The sequence below is a fragment of the Aethalodelphis obliquidens genome, unplaced genomic scaffold, assembly GCF_003676395.1.
Source record: "Aethalodelphis obliquidens isolate GAN/ISIS:26980383/991018 unplaced genomic scaffold, ASM367639v1 scaffold64, whole genome shotgun sequence".
NCBI lineage: Eukaryota > Metazoa > Chordata > Mammalia > Artiodactyla > Delphinidae > Aethalodelphis > Aethalodelphis obliquidens.
In genome coordinates, this window is record NW_020838008.1 from 1,127,720 (window position 1) to 1,147,715 (window position 19,996).

A 19,996-nucleotide genomic window follows, 5' to 3' on the forward strand; every position below is an offset into this window, starting at 1 on the left:
GCACCCATGCTGTTGATTGCTACATGTAATAGTCCACTCGTGAAGCTGAATAAATGTGTCTTTTTAAAAAATGTGCTGTGTAAAGTTAGTCTACTCTGAAGCCATTTTGGTAAACTTCACCCCAACAGTGGGAAGTTAGAATTCCTTCAGGGTGATGCCAGGGCCCATTCGAAATTTATTTACAACCCGCTTGGGTGGAGAAGCCATTGTCTTCAGCTGAACTGACAGTTACTGTGTTGTGACCTGGAGTTCACTGTTAAAAGGGTCACCCAAGCAAAGTTAGAGTTTTCTGGTTATTAATATGATTGTTGGCACATCCTATGCAATATATCTAAACTGAATTATGGTACCAGATAAAGTTATAGATGGGAATCATCCATTATCATGTGTAATCAATAAATGATTTAATACCCTCTTTTAAAAAAAAGTCTCAATATATCTGAAATACTAAGGCTTATTAATTCAGTAATCCATACCAACCTAAGAAAATCAATCACTCAGAACATATCATTCCTGACTTTCTAGAAAACTCTATATAATAAAGTATACAGTGAAGACACTCACTAGCTTGCCAGCATGTTTGGCAGTTCCCACGATGACAAGGTTCTTCACATCTATGAAGGCCACAGCGGAGTTTCCTCCCACAAATCAAAGGACACTTGTGCTCCTTATCCTAGGAGGAGAGATACTGATTGATTGATTGATTGATTGCATGCAGGATCTTAGTTCCCCGACCAGGCATCGAACCTGTGCCTCCGGCAATGGAAGCGCAGAGTCCTAACCACTGGACTGCCAGGGAATTCCTGAGAGATTTATATATGTTTACAAAATTATCTCCATTTTATATTTTCTATAAACAAGATTAATAAAGAAGTTCTCCACAATTATAGATCGCATGATATCTGGAATTAGCTTCAAAATAATCAAAGGAGGGGGAGTAGGTGGGGAATGAAACAAGATTAGTCATGACCTGATCACTACTGAAGATAGATGTTGGGCATATGGGACTCATACTTGTCTCTCTGCTTTTATATATGTTTGAAATATTCAGTAATAAGAGGAAGTCTTTAAACTTTCAAACACTGGTTTATAAGTAAGTCTTGATACACAGAACAATTTCATCACTCTTCACACTGTCAAAATAAATGCTAAAAAAACAATTGTGTATTATATATGTGTGTGTATATATGTACTACTTTATTATTGGTACTGTGTTACCTTGTTTACACACACACACACACACACACGATAACACAATACCCACTGCCAGGTAGTGCTTCCTTTATTTAGTTCCACAGAAGTGAATATTTCAGATAACTGAAAACTGTTTTTTAAAAAATGCCACACTCGGTACTTCCCTGGTGGTCCAGTGGTAAAGAATCCTCCTTCCAATGCAGGGGATGCAGGTTCGATCCCTGGTCGGGGAAATAAGATCCCACATGCCGCGGGGCAACTAAGCCCATGTGCCACAACTACTGAGCTCGTGCACCTCAACTAGAGAGCCCGTGTGCTGCAAACTACAGAACCCACAAGCTCTGGAACCTGTGAGCCACAACTAGAGAGAGAAAACCTGCATGCCACGACTAGAGAGAAGCCCGTGCGCCGCAACTAAAAAGATCCCGCATGCCTCAACAAAGAACCCATGTGCCACAACTAAAACCTGACACAGCCAAAAAAAAAAAAAAAAAAAAAAAAAAAAAAAAACCCAAGAATGGAGGCCCCTCTTCTGAAAAAAAAAAAAAAAAGCCATACTCATTTTGCCTACTGATCTGACCCATGGAATATATGAAACTTGAAGCCTGAGTTGCTAAGGCCAAGCCAGTCTGTGTGCTGGGACAGCATACAGTCTCCTGCAGATGACTACATGCTCATCCAGTGGTCTTGAGCTCTGGGGCCTGAGGCCTTCTGTCTTTCTTCTTTCCTTTCCTCCATGTTGCCAACAGCTGACTTCTTGACCTGGCTGAGGCCTAAAAAGGACCAGTCTGTCTCTCTGGGCAGCATTCTGACTGCTGCTCAGGGGCCTCTCCCAGTGATTTCCAAATCTGGGCTGCATTCTAGATGGCTGAGGCTTCCAGAAGCCCAGCCCCTAGATGAATGCAATCTGATACTGCCTAACGATAGGTCCACTTACCACACAGCATATCTCGTTACATTTATGCCGTCCACATAACCGTTTCTTGTTACACCTCTTGTCACACATAAATGTAGCATCTGCTATGAACAATTAAGAAGAAAAAGAAGTCAGAGGACATGAACATTCATTCAACAAATATTTGTGTGACTACAGGCTGAAGAAATACAAATGTAATAATGTAAATAAATTAGTTATGGTGAAAATGCATACTATTTAAATATCACTTTTCACTTGCCAGACAGTCAAAAAAATAGAAAAGAAAATAGGAAGACTACCCAAGTGCCCACTGATAGATGAATGGATAAAGAAGATGTGGAATATATACAATGGAATATTACTCAGCCATTAAAAAAAGAAAAGAAATCTTGCCATTTGTGACAACATGGATGGTCCTAGAGGATATTATGCTAAGCGAAATAAGACAGAGAAAGACAAATACTGTATGATTTCACTTATATGTGGAATCTAAGAAGCAAAACAAATGAACAAACATAACAAAACAGAAACAGTATAGATACAGAGAACAAAAAGGTGGTTGCCAGAGGAGAGGGGGGTGGGTGGAAAAAAGAAATAGGTGAGAGGTACAAACTTCCAGTTGCAAAACCAATGATTCATGGGTATGAAATGCACAGTGTGGGGAATATAGTCAATAACTAAATAATATCTTTGTATGGTGACATAATGTAACTAGACTTATTGTGGTGATCATTTTGAAATGTATAGAAAAAACACTATGCTGTGTAACAGGAACTAACAGAGTGTTGTAGGTCAATTATACTTCAAAAACAAACAAACTCATAAAAAAGAGATCATATTTGTGGTTATCAGAGGTGGAGGGGTGGGTAGAGGGGGAATTGGATGAAGGCAGTCAAAGGGCACAAACTTCCAGTTATCAGATAAATAAGTATTAGGGATGTAATGTACCACATGATAAATATAATTAACACTGCTGTGTGTTATATACGAAAGTTGTTAAGAGAGTGAAGTAAGAGCTCTCATCACAGACAAAAATTTTTTTTCTATTTCTTTCATTTTCCATCTATATGAATTGATGAATGTTCACTAAACTTATTGCAATAATCATTTCATGATGTATGTAAGTCGAATTATTATGCTGGGACAGGAATAAAGACGCAGACAGAGAAAGGACTTGAGGACACGGGGAGGGGGAAGGGTAAGTTGGGACAAAGTGAGACAGTGGCATGGACATATATACACTACCAAATGTAAAATAGATAGCTAGTGGGAAGCAGTTGCATAGCACAGGGAGATCAGCTCGGTGCTTTGTGACCACCTAGAGGGGTGGGATAGGGAGGATGGGAGGGAGACACAAGAAAGAGGAGATATGGGGATTATATGTATATGTATAGCTGATTCACTTTGTTATAAAGCAGAAACTAACAAACCATGGTAAAGCAATTATACCCCAATAAAGATGTTAAAAACAAAAAATTATTATGCTGTACACTTTAAACTTATACAGTGCTATATGTCAATTATATCTCAATAAACCTGGAAGAAGAGGGGGCTTCCCTGGTGGCTAAGGGGTTAAGGACCTGCCTGCCAATGTAGGGGACATGGGTTCGAGCCCTGGTCCGGGAAGATCCCACATGCTGTGGAGTGACTAAGCCTGTGCACCACAACTACTGAGCCTGTGTGCCACAACTACTGAAGCCCACGTGCCTAGTGCCTGTGCTCCGCAATGAGAAGCCACCGCAACGAGAAGCCCGCGCACTGCAACGAAGAGTAGCCCCCGCTCACCTCAACTACAGAAGGCCCGGGCATAGCAACAAAGACCCAACGCAGCCAAAAAAAAAAAAAAAAGAAAAAAAATTGTAAGAAGAAAAGGAAATAGGAAGACTGATTAATGTATGGAACAGGTGAAGGTGTGAAGAAAAAGGCACACACACTTAGTGGATGGGAGAATAAACTTTTGGAGTACATATGTATCTATCAAAAATTTAAGTGGCAATTCCATTTTAAGTAATGCTTCCTACAGATACACTTTCAAAAGTAGCTAGGACACCAAAAGCACAAGCAACAAAAGAAAAATAAATTTGATCAAAATTTAAAGCTTTTGTGCATCAGAGGACACCATCAAGAAAAGACAACAACATAATGGGAGAAAATATTTGCAGATCAGTTATCTCATAAGTGTCTAGGATCCAAAATATATAAAGAACTCTTTCAACTCAATAACAAAAAGACAACCCAATTTAAAAATGGTAAAGGAATAGACTTTTCCAAAGAAGATATACAAATGGCCAAGTACATGAAAAAATGCCCAACATCATTAGTTATTAGGGAATGCAAATCAAAACCACAATGATTTATCATTTCATACCCACTGAGGATGGCAATAACAGTAATAATAATAATAGTAGTAATAAAAAACAGAAAATAACAAGTGTTGGAGAGGATGTGGAGAAAATGAAACCCTCAAACATTACTGGTGGGACTGTAAAATAGTGTAGCTACTGTAGAAAACAATATAGCAGTTCTTTTAAAAAAATTCTACCTATAACCAACATATAATCCAGCAATTCCATTTCTAGGTCCATAACCAAAAGAATTTACAACAGGTTCTCAGATAAAAGCTTGTGTACAAATGTTCATAGCCGCACTAGTTGCAATAGTCAAAAGAAGGAAACCAAATGTCCATCAACAGATGAATGGATAAACAAACTGTGGTATATATATACAACAGAATATTATTCAGTCATAAAGAGGAATGAAGTACTGATGCGTGCTACAAGGTGGATGAACCTTAACAACATGCTAAATGAAAGAAGCCAGAGACAAAAGGTTACATATTATATGATTTCATTTATATGAAATACTCAGAATAATTAAATCCACAGAGACAGGAAGCAGAGTAGTGGTTGCCAGGGCTGGTGGGGAGGGGTGAATGGGGAATGAAAACTCAGTAAACAAAGGGTTTCCTTTTGGGATGATGAACCCATTTTAGAATTGATAGAGGTGATGGTTTTAAAACACTGTGAAGGTACTAAATGCCACTGAATTGTACACTTTAAAATGTTTCACTGGGGACTTCCCTGGTGGTGCAGTGGTTGGGAAGCTGCCTGCCAATGCAGGTGACACGGGTTCGAGCCCTGGTCTGGGAGGACCCCACATGCCGCGGAGCAACGAAGCCTGTGTGCCACAACTGCTGAGCCTGTGCTCTAGAGCCCGCAAGCCACAACTACTGAGCCCGCATGCCACAACTACTGCAGCGTGTGTGCCTAGAGCCTGTGCTCTGCAACAAAGAGGCCACCACAATGAGAAGCCCACACACCACAACAAAGAGTAGCCCCCGCTCGCCGCAACTAGAGAAAGCCCGTGCACAGCAACGAAGACACAACGCAGCCAAAAAGTAAATACATTTATTAAAAAAAGAAAAAACAAAACAAAAAAATGTTTCATTGTATGTTCTGTGAATATTATCTCAATAAAGGTGCTGAAGGCGCTGAAGTGTTTACCGGTGAAATAACGTTTGGGATTTGTTTTTAAAGTACTTCAGTGAAAATTAAAAATAGGAAAGAGAGGTATGGATGAAGAAAGAAGATGGGCAAAATGCTGATAACTGTTGATGACTGGTGATAGGTACATAGGGATTCACTATACTAGTCACTGTACTTTCACATATGATTGAAAATTTTCATCATAAGCTAAAAAAGTAACAAGATGGTTACAGCATTATCCGTAATGGGGAAAAATTGGAGACAACCTAAATGACCAACAAAAGAGCAATGGTGAACTATACTATGGCATATCCACATAAAGAATGTTCTCAAGAGGGAGAGCTATACACACTGACATGGAAAAATGTCTTTGATATATTACTTAGGGGAAAAAAACAAGTTCCAGTATGTTTAGTAAGAACCATAATAGCACATGTATACACCTGTATGAATACAGAAAAAGATCTGGACCCACACCCAACAAACTAATGATGTGGTTTTATCAGGGGAATGGAACTAGGAGGGGAAAATGGGGTGAGGGTGTATTTCTACTTTTTACTATTTTATTAATTTTTTAATTATTAAAAATTATGTATTAATATAGTAAGTTTTTCAAATTATATTTTTTAATTACCAAAATTTTGACGGTCGTTTTGAGGAAGATATTTCTGGTTATGTCAAATATTCAGATAGTTGAGGCAGATATTCAGCCATTCTCCACCTTCCTCAGGCTAACAGATCCTTAGTTTTGTTCAGAAATTGGGCACCCACGTGTTCCCCCATTACAGGAGTGAATGCTGAATAGTGTAGCCTGTCATGGTAATTCCATTCCCCTTGTTAGTGAAGGGATTGGGCAGGAACATGTGATAAAAAGCATACTGAGGGTCTTTCAGGACTGTCTTCCTTGCTCTCAAGAAGGAAGAGAATAATCTCTCCTTCTTTTCTTTAGATGTTGCTGGGAGATGACTCAATGCATGAAAGTGCTGTAGCTAACTTATACCCATGAGGGGAAAACCAAGAAAATCACAGGAAGCTGGACTGGAGTCCTAGAATCACTGGGTTTGTAATTAAAACCTTGGACTTGTTCTGCCTCCAGACTTCCTGTTATAAGAGACAGTAAACCTCCTGAGAGCTAAAGTCATTTTTCCTTGGGTTTTTTGATACCTGCAGCCAAAAGCACCTTAACCAATACAGCTTTCTTTCTGACCAGAATTAAGAGCTTTTATTTTGTATAAGTTTATCTTCCATCACTTTTCCAAAACAGTTTTAAGGTGGCTTAAACAAAGACTACGTGACGGTTGGTAAAACAAGGACAGAACCATAATAAAGTGGAGTATCAGGATCAAGGACAAAGGAAGAAACAATATTCTAGGCCTAAAGGTTAAGAAGGCTGCTGGCTGAGTCCCCCTGTTCTAGGTATCCAACAGTCCTATCAAGCCATAAGGGGATCAAGCATCAGAGTCAGTTTTTACAAAGTTTGCTTCATTAGATATTATTTACCTTCCCTTCCCATATCAACATTTTATTATGAAAAAGTTCAAACATATAAAAAAGTTGAAACGAGTTTATAGTGAACATCTATATATGCCCACTACCTAGCCTCTACCAGTAGTTGCTTTTTCTCATAACTCTCTATTCTTCCATCCAACTATCAGTTTATCTTAACTTTGGATGCTTTTCAAAGTAAGCTGCATACATGAATACACTTCCCCGGTATTTTACAGCATTTCACTAACTAGAATTCAATTTATGGTTCTTTTTTTTTTTTCTTTTGAGGTAAAAGTTACATACAGTTAAATGCACAAAGTACCTTCACTGAATTCTGACAAACACATAACCCATCCCCCTGTCAAGATGTAAAAAATTACCTTCACCCCAGAAAGTTACCTCATGCCCCTTCCCAGTCATACCTTCGCTTTTGAGATTGGTACACGGAAGCTCCTATGGAGAAAGAAAAGGGAATAGTAACTACTCTAGGAATAAATGAAACAACATTAACTGCAGTATAATGCTAAATGTAACATGCATACCCCAAATACCCAGTACTTCTCTGGCAGTCACTTATTCACCAACTTCACCTATCTGGAGCTACGTTTGCCCAGTCCCTGTAAGCTTTACTCACAACAGGGCCCCAGGTCTAATGACTTTTCATGCAAATATAACATTCTTTGTGGTCTGACCTCCAAACTCACAGCAGATTACGTATTATAAAATCTGAACGGAAAGAAGGACTGACTACTAAAGGTATGCAAAGCAAAGAGAAATAACTGTCTGGCAAGGGTACAGACAGAAAAAGCCATAAAAAGCAGATACAAGAATTGAAAATATGTAACAATCAGCACCATCTGATGCAGGGACAAACAGCTCTACATGCTCAAAAGTATCCCTGGCAATGCAGCTGAACTGTAGCAGAGTGGAATACAGAAGTCCTTTGCCATTCAAAGTTTTGCTACCCTGGTTTCAATCATGTGTGAATGGCCTCAAAGGTCTATCACATGTAATTTTGCTGAAAAATGTTCCTGAATAACATGTGTGGGGAGGCTGCTGTGTGAAGGGCGAGTCAGTCACTTGGGAGAGAGTGAGCCTGGCTGGTTGCCCAGCACCTACATCCGAATTTGGCTTTGATGTCATGGACAGGTTGCTATGTACTCAGAAATAAGCAAAATGATAAAAACATTTCTTCTCAGTGAAAATGATCCTGAAAAAGGGGGGCAGCTGCTGGGGTTGATAACAGACGTGAAGATGTCTAAGAAATTGAAGCTTCTTGGCTAGAAAAATGTTTTCGGTAAATCAATGAGTTGGCTCGGTTCTATGACATGAAAAAAATTCCCCATATGCTCTCTAAATATACAAAGCAAAAGTGACTCATGAAATTGCTTGAGTGCTCCAGTTAATAAAAACACCGGATTGTACACAGGAAATGCTGGGAGTTTGGGGGTTTTGAGCACAAGCCACCATTCTCCTTGCTTGGCCCTACGATAAACCTTTCTCTGCTCCAAACCCCGAAGTTTTATTTGTTTGGCCTCACTGTGCGTCAGGCGCATTAACTTGCGTTCAGTGACAATTTTGGCGAAGCCAGCCGAGGGGTCTGTGCTCGTGCCGGGTCGACCCTGGCCAGAGGCAGCCCCTTCCCTGAGTGCCCAGCAGCTAGCTGCCAGAGCGCATTCATTCCAGGAAACTGGAAGGGACTCTCCCTGACAGGCGCCAGCCACCCCACAACGTGAGGCTGTTTGGAGTTGAGGAAAAAAAAAAGAAAAAGAAATGACATGCTGGAGTGGTATGTACACCTGCAGGGAAAGACAGAACTCCCATAAATCCCTATACTAAATATGAATTACCAATAAAAACTTAAATACAGGGTTCTTTGTTAATAGGTAGTAAGATAGAGCAAACATTTCTCAAAGACTCCTACCAAAGTGATTAAAAGAGAAGAACTTTTGAAGTTTTAAGAAATAAGTTTTTATTTATCTAGAAAACTCACTTCCCTGGAAAAGCCCATTCCAGTACAAAAGATATTTCAGGAAAAATCTGGCTGAACAATGAGGTGGATTATCAGTGTTTCAAAGAGATCTTTCATTTTGTCAAACTGTTTAACAGAATTCATATTGATAGTGAGCTCCTCCAGCAATTTTAGAATAAGACTTTTATTTGCAAAAAAAATTCAATTTACACATAGCTTTTCAATAATACACTCACTGCCATGGGATCCACTATTAGGGGGAGTGAGGACAGAGAGTGAATGAGAAGCAAAAAAGCACAGAGACAGAGAAAGGGATTGTTGGGGAGAAACAAGCAAACTGACAGCTGTGTATCCCAACCCTGTTTGTAATTCTTGGTTACAAAGAGCACCTCTAGGCATTACTAAATTTATGATTACTAAATCAGAGTATCTCACAGTCTTCAAGCTGGTATTTACAAAGCATAAAATGTCCTGTACCTGACAATCAAAATTCCTTTACTGTCCTAGGTATTGTGACTTCATTCAGAAAAAAACCCCACACAATCTCACACAACTTTTGTCACATGTAAATTGCACTACTTTGACAAGTTTTTCTTTAATTCTGAAGCTTACCTATTAAACTAGCTCCCAATTTATGGACAATATCCTCAGAATCATTTGCAAGTCAGCTGCTACCCAGACCTTGGGCTGTATTTAAAAAAAAGAATCAACTACTCAGAATTCTGTCTCTACCGAGGCCTGTGCTCTGCTGGGACAGGTGCCGATATGCACTGAAATGACCAGAAGTACGTCAGAGAGCAGGACAGATCAACATTCAGTATGTTCCCCAAGTTGGATTACCTAAAGACTTCAGAGGAAAGTTTCTTGCCTCTTCTGGTTACAGACACAGAAATGGGCACTAATTCCAAAATGGTAAGACGACTTTTTATAATACATAGTCCAATGAAGTTTGTCCCAGGCAGAAAGCAGAGATTGACAAAACAGTTGTATAGTGAAAAATTAACACTATCTGAAGAGAGGTCTGGCCTTTGCCATTGGCTTCTGGGAGATAATCTTGGAATATCATGCCTAATGGGAGTGTCATTGTTTCCCTGGAGCCTTGGGTCACCAGACAGTCTAACATGATTTAGGGTGCAGGCTGGCCACACCGAAAGACCAATGATGTGATTTAGGGCATGGGCTTTGGGTCACACAATGGTAGTGGACTTCTGGAGGGACTGGAGGCCGAGATCAGCTACATGGGCAGTCAACCATGCCTACATGATGGAGCCCCAATAAAAACTGACCACCCACTCTCTGGTGGGTGAGGTTCCTTGGTTGGCAATACCCCACGCATACAATCACACACTAGCGCTGAGAAAGTAACGCTGTTCCAACTCCATGGGGAGAGGACAACTGGAAGCTTCGTATTTGGTACTTTCTTGCATTCTGCCCTACATGCTTCTTCCTTTGGTTGATTTTAATCTGTATCCTTTCCCTGTAGTAAATTGTACTCAAGAGTATAACAGTTTTCAATGAGTTCTGTGAGTTCTTCTAGAGAATAATCAAACCTTGAGGGTAGCCTTGGGGGCCACTGGATTGTAGTTGGTATCAGAGGTGAGGGTGGTCATGTGGACTGTTCTAATTCAGCAATTGTCTGAACTCCTGCAGTGGGTGTCAGAAGTGAGGGCGATCTTGTGGACTGTGTTCCCTCTAACTTAGTAAGCTAACTGCTTGCAACGGTGCTATTGTTCTTTTCTTCTGGCATCTAGCATTATCACACTTGTATTTGGTCAAGCTACTTGTATATGTGCCCTAAGCCTATTACTGGTCTCTGACCCTTGCGTGCCATACCCCTTCATACCTATCCTACAACTGGTCCACAGTAGATGTTGGTATACATTGGCTGGATTGAATCAATCATACACAGTATTAACAGGAATAAGCCTGAGGTTATTTTGATTCCTTCCCTCCCACAATCACCAATTTAAAAGGTATTGGGTGCTTCCCCGGTGGCACAGTGGTTAAGAATCCACCTGCCCATGCAGGGGACACGGGTTCGAGCCCTGGTCAGGGAAGATCCCGCATGCCGTGGAGCAACTAAGCCCATGCGCCACAACTACTGAGCCTGAGCTCTAGAGCCTGCTCGCCACAACTACTGAAGCCCATGTGCCTAGAGCCCATGCTCTGCAACAAGAGAAGCCACTGCAACGAGAAGCCCGTGCACCGCAGCGAAGAGTAGCCCCCGCTCGCCGCAACTAGAGAAAGCCCGCGCACAGCAAAGAGGACCCAATGCAGTCATAAACAAACAAACAAACAAACAAATAAAAGGCACTGGTGGCAACAACTCTAGCATTCTGTAGGATTTACCTTTGTTCTGAAAGAGCATCTGCAGGAAATAACTGATGTGCGAGAGCATGGTCCACAGTCTCCTTCATGGCAGAGCTTTTCACAAGTATGAATGAAATCTTTAATAAAAATGAAAAGAACTGGGAATGAAAATTGCAACTACTCATTTTCAGACTCCCAAATTAACTAGCCACAATGGTCTTCCACCTCTGTTCCCTGCAACTCCATCACCAGAGTTGAGGGAAGAAGGATGCTATCAATGCCTCTTCCCCTATCTTCCCTTCATCTGGCAGGCTGAGCCTTTTCCAGCAAGGACAGGCCCCAGCATTAGTCACAGCAAGATGCTCTGGAGCACAAGATGCTCTGCCTAAGTCAAAGAACAGATCTTCTGACTCTCTATTTAGACCTCAAGTCTCCAGGTTAGACTCGGATATCCTTAAAATTGTAGCCATGGGTGACTTACTGAAGTACTCTTGACTCCGAAAATCACCTGGGGATCGTAAGTAATCAGAAACCATCATCCATGATCTCACTAAGTTCTATGAACATCTGGTGATAGGTGGCCTGCTAGTCATTCTGCTAAACTAGATTTTAGGACAAGTCCTGTTTCAAGGACCCCATCAGGGATCATCCATAGTCGTTCTCAATGGCTGCTGTTTACATGATGTATTTTTTCCATCCTTTTACTTTCAGCCTAACTGTACCTTTGACTCTAAAGTCTGCTTCCCAAACATGGCATATAGTTGGATCTTTTTTAAAAATTCGTTTTGACAATCTCTGGTTTTTGTTTAATTCACTGACGGTAATGTTAGTATTGATATAGTTGGATTTACGTCTGCCATTTTACTTTTAGTTTTCTTTATGTCTCATGTCTTTTTTGTTAACTTAATTCTCCTTTGTTGCTTTCTTTTGCATTAAGTGAATATTTTCCAGTGTAACATTTTTTCCCGGTAATGGCATGTTCCATTATGTTTTGAGTTATCTTCTTAATGGCTGCTCTAGGGCTTATCATATGCATCTTATCAGAATCTACTTCAGATTTGTACCAACCTAATTCCAGTGAGATACAGAAGCCTTACACCCATATAGCTCTATTTTCTCTTCTCTTCTTTTGTGCTTTTATTTTTATACATATTACATTTATATGTGTTACAAATTCAACAATACAATGTCAAAATTATTGCTTTATATGTTATGCCTATTAAAGAAGTTGAGAAAAGAAAGGAGAGCAAGTATGTATTTATAACTTGTTGTATTTATCTTATTTACCATTACTGGTTTTCTTCATTTGTTCCTACAGATCTAAGTTACCATCTGGTATCATTTCCTTACTCCAGTACAACTTTGATCCCACCCACCTCCTTTGTGCTGTTATTGTCAGATACATTTCTATATACTGTAGGTCTAACAATACAATTATATGCCTATTTTATACAATCACTTTTTAAATCAGTTGCAAGAAGAAGAAATATGCACTTATACTTTCTTTTATAATTATGCAATTACCTTTACTCTTTGCTTTTTCTTGTGGATTTAAATTTACATCTGGGTTACTTGGTATCAGCCTGAAGACCTCCCTTTACTATTTACTGTAAAGTACATCTGCTAGCAGAGAACTCTGTTTTTCTCATTTTTGAAAGACTTTTCCTGGATATAAGATTCTTGGTTGGTAACTTTTTTCTTTCAGCACTTTGAATAGGTCATCCCACTGCCTTCCTGTTGTGATGCAGTGTTCTCCACTGTTTCTGATAAGAAGTCAGCTGTGAATCTTATAGTGGTTCCCTAGTATGTAACGTGTCATTTTTCTCTTGCTGCTTTCAAGATTTTCTCCTTGTCTTTGGCTTTCAGCATTTTTACTATGTGCCTAGGTGTGGATCTCTTTGAATTTATCCTACTGGTATCTGTTGAGTTTCTTGGATGTGTAGATTAACGTCTTTCAATAAATTTGAAGTTTCCCACCATTATTTCTTTGAATATTTGTCTGCTCCTTTCTCCTCTCCTGGTGTTCCCATTACATGTTTGTGTGCTTAAAGGTGTCCCACATTTCTCTTGAGGTGCTGTTCATTTTTATTCACTTCATTTTCTCTATGTTCTTTGAATTATATAATCTCTATAGATCTATCTTCATATTTATTGATCCTTTCTTCTGCCAGCTCAAACTTACTGTTGAGTCCCTTTAATGAATTAAAAATTTTAATTACTGGAAAACTCCAGATTTTCCATTTGGTTCTTTTTTTATAATTTCTATCTCTTTACTGATATTCTCTATTTGATGAAACATTGCCTTTATACTTTCCTTCCTTTACCTCTTCAGGCATGGTTTCCTTTAGTTCTTTGAATATATTTGTAACGGCTACCTTGAAGTCTCTGTTAAATTTGACATTGGTCACTCTCACAGAAAACTGAAACAGAAAGTTACTGTTACCTGTGGGGTTTTTTGTTTTTGTTTTTGTTCTGTTTGCATACTTTGTAGTTTTTGTTGGAAACTGAACGTTTTTGGTAATATATTGTTTGCAGCAACTCTGGATACTGCTTCCTCTTTCCACAGCTTGTTTTTTTGTTGTTGTCTACTTGTTTGTTTTGTGACTTGGCTAAGCTATTTTAGTGAAGTCTATTTCTATTATAGTATGAAGCCATTGGTGTTGTTCTTTAGATGGCACAGCCTTGGGCATGTGCACAGTCACCCTGGGAGGACAATGGCTTTAGCAGGGTTCTCTTTGACTGTCTCTTTCCCTGATCTCTCTGTTAAGCTGTCTGCCTCATTTGGTATTACACTCAGTCCTGAGGCTCCACTAATTGCTAGCTGATTGCTCTATTATTTTCAACAATGTCCTGGGGCATAAACTGCTCAGCAGTCTGATCCAATAAAATTTGGGCAGAGGTAGTCTTTGAGGCAAATCTGTGAGGTTTGTTCTGACCCCAGCATGGTTACTCTTAGTTATCTCCTTCCCTGGGTCTCTCTGGTGAACCAGTTGGTCTATAGTTTAGCTTGTTGCCCTTAATTAAGAGGAGCTATTGTTTTCTAAAGGGCCCTTAGGCCTGAACTTCCCCACACTCTCTTTCAAATTAAAGTCAGTTCCTTTGGGGAATATTTTGGAACTCTTTCCTTATGGACTGCTTCTCCCCGCACCCTGTCACTCAGTCACTACTATGGGTGCTGGGTGAGATAGCAGCCTCTAGTTTTCTTAGCTTGCTTCTCTCACTGTGAAACCTTCCTCCTACAAGTGAGCTGGGGTGAGGGTGACTGAGGCCCCAGTACTCCTGCCTGTTGCGACTAGAGTAGAGCCTCCAATCTATGGGTGGGCTGTGCGGAGGAAGGGAATCCCCAACCTGTCAGCTGTGATTACCAGAAATTTAGCCTTTTCAACTTGGAGTTGGTGGGGTTGGGGGGAGGTGGCGGGGAGGAAAGCTGGTGGTCCACTCCTCCTAGCAAGTAACCCTTGACTGGGAGCTGAGGGTACATGAAGCCCCAATTTCTTGGGCACACCCATCCTGAGTGGAGCTTTTGTTGAGCTGAGCTGGGAAGGGGTGGGGAAGGAGAAAGTAGGTTGTGATTCAAATGACACACACTCTTGCTGTTCTTACTGAGTTCTGGTAGATTTTCTTCATTTGATGTGTGCCCATAGGACAATTTCCAGAGACTTTAAATGGTTGCTTTTTTATAGTTTTCCCCAGCTTTGCTTGTTTTGCTCCTCATGCTACCATCCTGAAAGCAGAACTCCACCTAGTCTTTTGTACTAAAGCTATGTGTCTAGGATGGAAATTTCCTACTGGGTGAGATACTAAGACCTAACAAGCTTTCTATAGATAAGCCAGGTCTGAATAAACATGAGAGCCACTGTTACCACTAGCCATGGGCTTTTCTTTGAGATTCTCAATCCAACTCACCTTAGTTCCTTAAAAGTGTTCCATGATTAAAACTCTGCTGAGGTATATAGCAGTTACTCTTCAGTCCCTTGAGCTGGTCTTGTCCCACCCCCAGGTCTGTTCATACTGACAGTTACTGTCCTTCTCTTGCTCAAGTCCCTTTGTATTAACTATTTCACATTTCCTCTTTCTGTCAATGCCAACAAGCTATCTTAGCCTCTGGGTAGGATTTCTGGTCATTATATATGAAATTCTTACAAAACTGACCCATGTGCTTTCTGAAAAGGGAAGACCTTTATCATCCTTCTTGATTTGGAAGTCATCTGATCTCTATTTCACAGGGCTTATCTGAAGATACATTTTCACAGTAGACACAGAGAAGCAACAGACAACTGATTTTCCTGATGAGGTTGAAATGTATTAAAATATGAGAAGAGGGCATTTCTTCTCTATACATAATTTTAAAGTCAGATTGAGAAAAGGAATTAGGTAGGGTGCTCCTACTGGTGCTTGGAAGAAATGTGAAATCTCTCTTTTTGGAAAAATGCAAAACCAAACCTAAAGATTCTATCTTTATCACAGTTAGTTATAGGAACACATCTCTTATTCAGACTCACTTGCCCAATTTCATTTTTCTAAACACACAGCCTTTGAACACTCACTCAGGAGAGAAGCTGCCAAGTCACTGCAAAAACTGTACACATCCATATCCCAAGGACTGCCTCAAAAAGTCTCTGTCAGAAGCTCAGACTATTACTCTATAGCTAATCCCAACAAATGTTTTCTGGTTTCTATATCCAAGTAATCAGAAGCCCCAAGTCAGAAGAAAGGGAGAGTCATTAAAGGTAGGCACATAGGCATAGTGAAAGCATTCATAAGAAAAAAACCAACCAAAAGCTTTAACAAATAAATAAAACAATTCAAACTGTACACTGCTATGGGGAAATCACCTGAGAAACCCCAGCAAGCCCAGAGGAAATCAGTGTATTCAGCATAATACAATAGCTGAGGTTCAGGGAAATGATGACTCTGGGTCAAATAAGGGGAAAGAAATTGTCTTCAGTATCCTCTGTTTAAAGAAAGAAGGGAATGTAAATTTTAGAAAAATGTCCCTCCAAAATGATGCTCAGGAGGTGTTATCCTCAGCTATATGGGAAACCTAGCTGTAGAGAAAGACATTTCTTGAGTGGTTCAAATGAATGAAGTTTAAGTGTACTTAAAATTTCAGTTCTTAAACACCTCACTCCGTTATTTTAAGATGTTTCTATTATATGAAAATGCTTCTAAACACCTGTTGAACCCTAAATTAGTAAAACGATACCTGGCATTCATACTAGTGTAGGCTGCTAGGAGAAATCATAAACACCCCAGTGCCCACTCCCCCACAAAATAGTATCTAACCACAACTGTCCTGAGTCGGCAATAAAATACCTGGATTAGAAAGAGAGATTGTTTGGGCAAATGTGAGTTTTCAGAAGTATAATCTGAGGAGGAAAGAAAAAGTACCCACACAAATTTGATCATAATATTTAGAAAAACCTCTGATATTGTAACTAGAATTATTTACTATTTTGTTTAAGTAGCCATTGCTGCCAAAAATTTACATTCATATTTTTAAAGACAACTTTATGCCTACTAATTACCTAAGGAACCACAAGGCAGAGGCTTGCCGCACACTTTTCCACATGAAGGGACAGGATCCATGCATGTTTTCCGACTGCTACTTCCAAGTTCTAGCAATTGGCTGAGAGGGGTTTGCCCACAAGGGCAACAGCGCACCAGCTGGGGGAGCCGTGGGCATGGCTGGCAGGGCTGAGGGTGGCACACCTGTGAACACATGTGGTTCCCACATTTCAAGTCCCTGTTAAGAAAAACAACAGACTATTACATAATTGTTGCATAAAATACAGCTTTATTCTAACTGAGGAAAACATCAAACCTTACTTGCCACATATCTTTAAACAGCCGAAGTCCCCAAATCCATCAGACTTTCCTACGTCTGTTCCACATAACACGTCTCGGGAGGTGCTGCCACAGTAGCATACTTGAGAACAGAATTTCAGAAACAAAAGATTAGTAATCTGTACAGGTGTTTAAAATATTCTAAACAATCTATAAGAAAACACAAAATGCTATTCACTTGTGTTGATTAGACCTGATGCAGAAATAAATGTGGCTTATACAGCAGCTCTAAGCCCCACTTAAGAGCTTCACCACAGAAAAAGAATTAAAAAGGCCTTGGTAGACTCTGTCCATATCTCATGGTGCCCCTGCAGCACACCTCAACATGAGCATTAAAGTGAAGCAATCCTTTAAAGTAAAAGACTACTCTCTGGTCCATAATGCCATGGTTGAAAACCATGGATTGTGAGGCTTTCTGGGGTACTGCGGAGATGTTGCAAGAGATGGAAGCTAAACTGGTGGTAGTTATGGAGGAGTTGATAACTGGATTCCATCCTCACTTCAACCAAGCAGCAGATATTTAATACTTCATATCTTGGGGTTCACATAAAATGCCTGGAAAAAGTCTCTGATGCTAAAAAGAAATTTAAAAATAGGCACAATATAAAATCCTTATTAATTTGTATTCTACTACTGTTAAATTTGAAGTAATCATGTTTGAGTACTGACAATGAGTAAAAAGTGTTTCAAATAACTTGAGACTTTTATTTACTGCATAGAGAACCCAGTCTAATATCTATAGATTTTTCTATGGGTTGAAGAAATAATGGGTTACTTTATTTCTTGAGATCAGCAATAAGCATGTGTTATATTTAAGGAGTTAGTTTCTAAAGCAAACTAAAAAAAAAAAAAGTTTCTGACTAATATGTAACAAAGTCTGGTAAGGACTAATTTTCATCAACTTAGATAATTTTTCTGATAAGGGCCACTTTACATTTTCAGTTTATAATGAAAACTTTTTGTCAATAAAGACATTAACCAAGACTCTTGATTTTTAAAATATATATTTACTCTTCCAGTAAATACATGTGCAGTTCCATCCCCTGTTCTAAAACTCATTATCAATAAAGACTTATTAGAAGAATTAATACAGGTGCAGGAAATACAATTAATATTGGTGGAATCAACAAACTGGTAAACAAACACTAGCAACTGAGAGCTTCTGCAAGCAGGCTTTTCTTTGCTAAGTTTCTGCTCAAATAGAGCAGAGGCTTTTTTTCAGAGACATAGGACAGCTGTGAACCAAAGAATCAAGGGTCAGAAAACTATGAAAATAAATTTTTTTCAAGTACACATGGAACATTCTCTAGGATTGACCACATACTAAGGCACAAAACAAACCTCAACAAATTTAAGAGTATAGAAACTATTTCAAGCATCTTCTCTGACCACAATGGCATGAAACTAGAAATCAACCAAGGGAAAAGAAATGAGAAAAAAACGATTACATGAAGACTAAACAACATGCTACTAAAAAACCAATGGGTCAATGAGGAAATCAAAAAGCAAACTAAAGAATACCTCGAGGCAAAAAGTCTGCAAGTAACAAATGCTGGAGAGGGTGTGGAGAAAAGGGAACTCTCTTATATTGTTGGTGGGAATGTAAATTGGTACAGCCACTATGGAAAACAGTATGGAGGTTCCTCAGAAACCTAAAAATAGAATTACCATATGATCCAGCAATCCCATTCCTGGGCATATACCTGGACAAAACTATAAGTCAAAAAGATACATGCACCCCTATGTTCACAGTAGCACTATTCACAATAGCCAAGACATGGAAACAACCTAAATGTCCATCCACAGATGAATGGATAAAGATGTGGCACATATATACAATGGAATACTACTCAGCCATAAAAAAGAACAAAATAATGTCATTTGCAGCAACGTGGATGCACCTAGAGATTATCATACTAAGTAAAATCAGAAACAGAAAGACAAATACCATATGATACCACTTATATGTAGAATCTAAAATGTGACACAGGGCTTCCCTGGTGGTGCAGTGGTTAAGAATCCACCTGCCAATGCAGGAGAAACGGGTTCAAGCCCTTGTCCGGGAAGATCCCATATGCTGCGAAGCAACCAAGCCTGTGTGCCACAACTACTGAGCCTGCGCTCTGGAGCCTGCGAGCCACAACTACTGAAGCCCGCATGCCTAGAGTCCGAGCACCGCAACGAAGAGTAGCCCCTGCTCGCCGCAACTGGAGAAAGCCCGCATGTAGCAATGAAGACCCAATGTCGCCAAAAATAAAATTAAATTAAATTAAAATAAATAAAATATGACACAAATGAACTTATCTATAAAACAGAAACAGACTCACAGACATAGAGAACAGACTTGTGGTTGCCAAGAAAGGGGGGGTGGGGGAGGGATGGACTGGCAGTTTAGGGTTAGTAGATGTAAACTGTTACAGATAGAATGGATGGACAACAGGTCCTACTATACAGCACAGGGAACTATATTCAATGTCCTGGGATAAACCATAATGGAAAATATAAAAAAGAATGTATATATATGTAAAACTGAGTTACTTTGCTATACGGCAGAAATTAACGCAACATTGTAAATCAACTATACTTTAATACAAAAAAATTAAGCATGTAGATCTCAAAAAAAAAAAAAAGAAAGAAAGAAAAGAAAAGAAAATTGTGACAATAAAAACAAAAGTAGAGCCCCTGATCAATCAGGAAATAATCTGAGTACAACACTAAAAACTCTACTATGCTTAGGCACAAGAGACAGAAATATGAGCTGATGACAGAAGAGTTGGGTGGAGT

The 19,996-nt window shown here is 39.5% G+C and overlaps 1 protein-coding gene across 8 annotated transcripts in view; it reads right to left on the reverse strand.

Moving 5' to 3' along the window:
- The window catches only part of NFX1 (nuclear transcription factor, X-box binding 1), an 84,075-nt gene that overhangs the window by 23,914 nt on the left and 40,165 nt on the right, over positions 1 to 19,996 (reverse strand). For 4 of the 8 annotated variants that reach the window (XR_003429150.1, XM_027088934.1, XM_027088933.1 and 1 more), the window contains 6 exons: positions 17,195 to 17,294; positions 16,894 to 17,111; positions 11,405 to 11,502; positions 7,506 to 7,536; positions 2,132 to 2,214; positions 565 to 673 (listed from right to left, as the gene is read on the reverse strand). Coding sequence is in view for 7 of the 8 variants with exons in the window: in XM_027088934.1 (XP_026944735.1) it covers positions 565 to 673; positions 2,132 to 2,214; positions 7,506 to 7,536; positions 11,405 to 11,502; positions 16,894 to 17,111; positions 17,195 to 17,294 (639 nt within the window). In the remaining variant the exon portion in view is untranslated. Of the gene's footprint in view, positions 1 to 564; positions 674 to 2,131; positions 2,215 to 7,482; positions 7,537 to 11,404; positions 11,503 to 16,893; positions 17,112 to 17,194; positions 17,299 to 19,996 lie in introns of those variants that run through there. The other 4 variants (XM_027088935.1, XM_027088937.1, XM_027088938.1 and 1 more) reach the window with 4 other exon arrangements.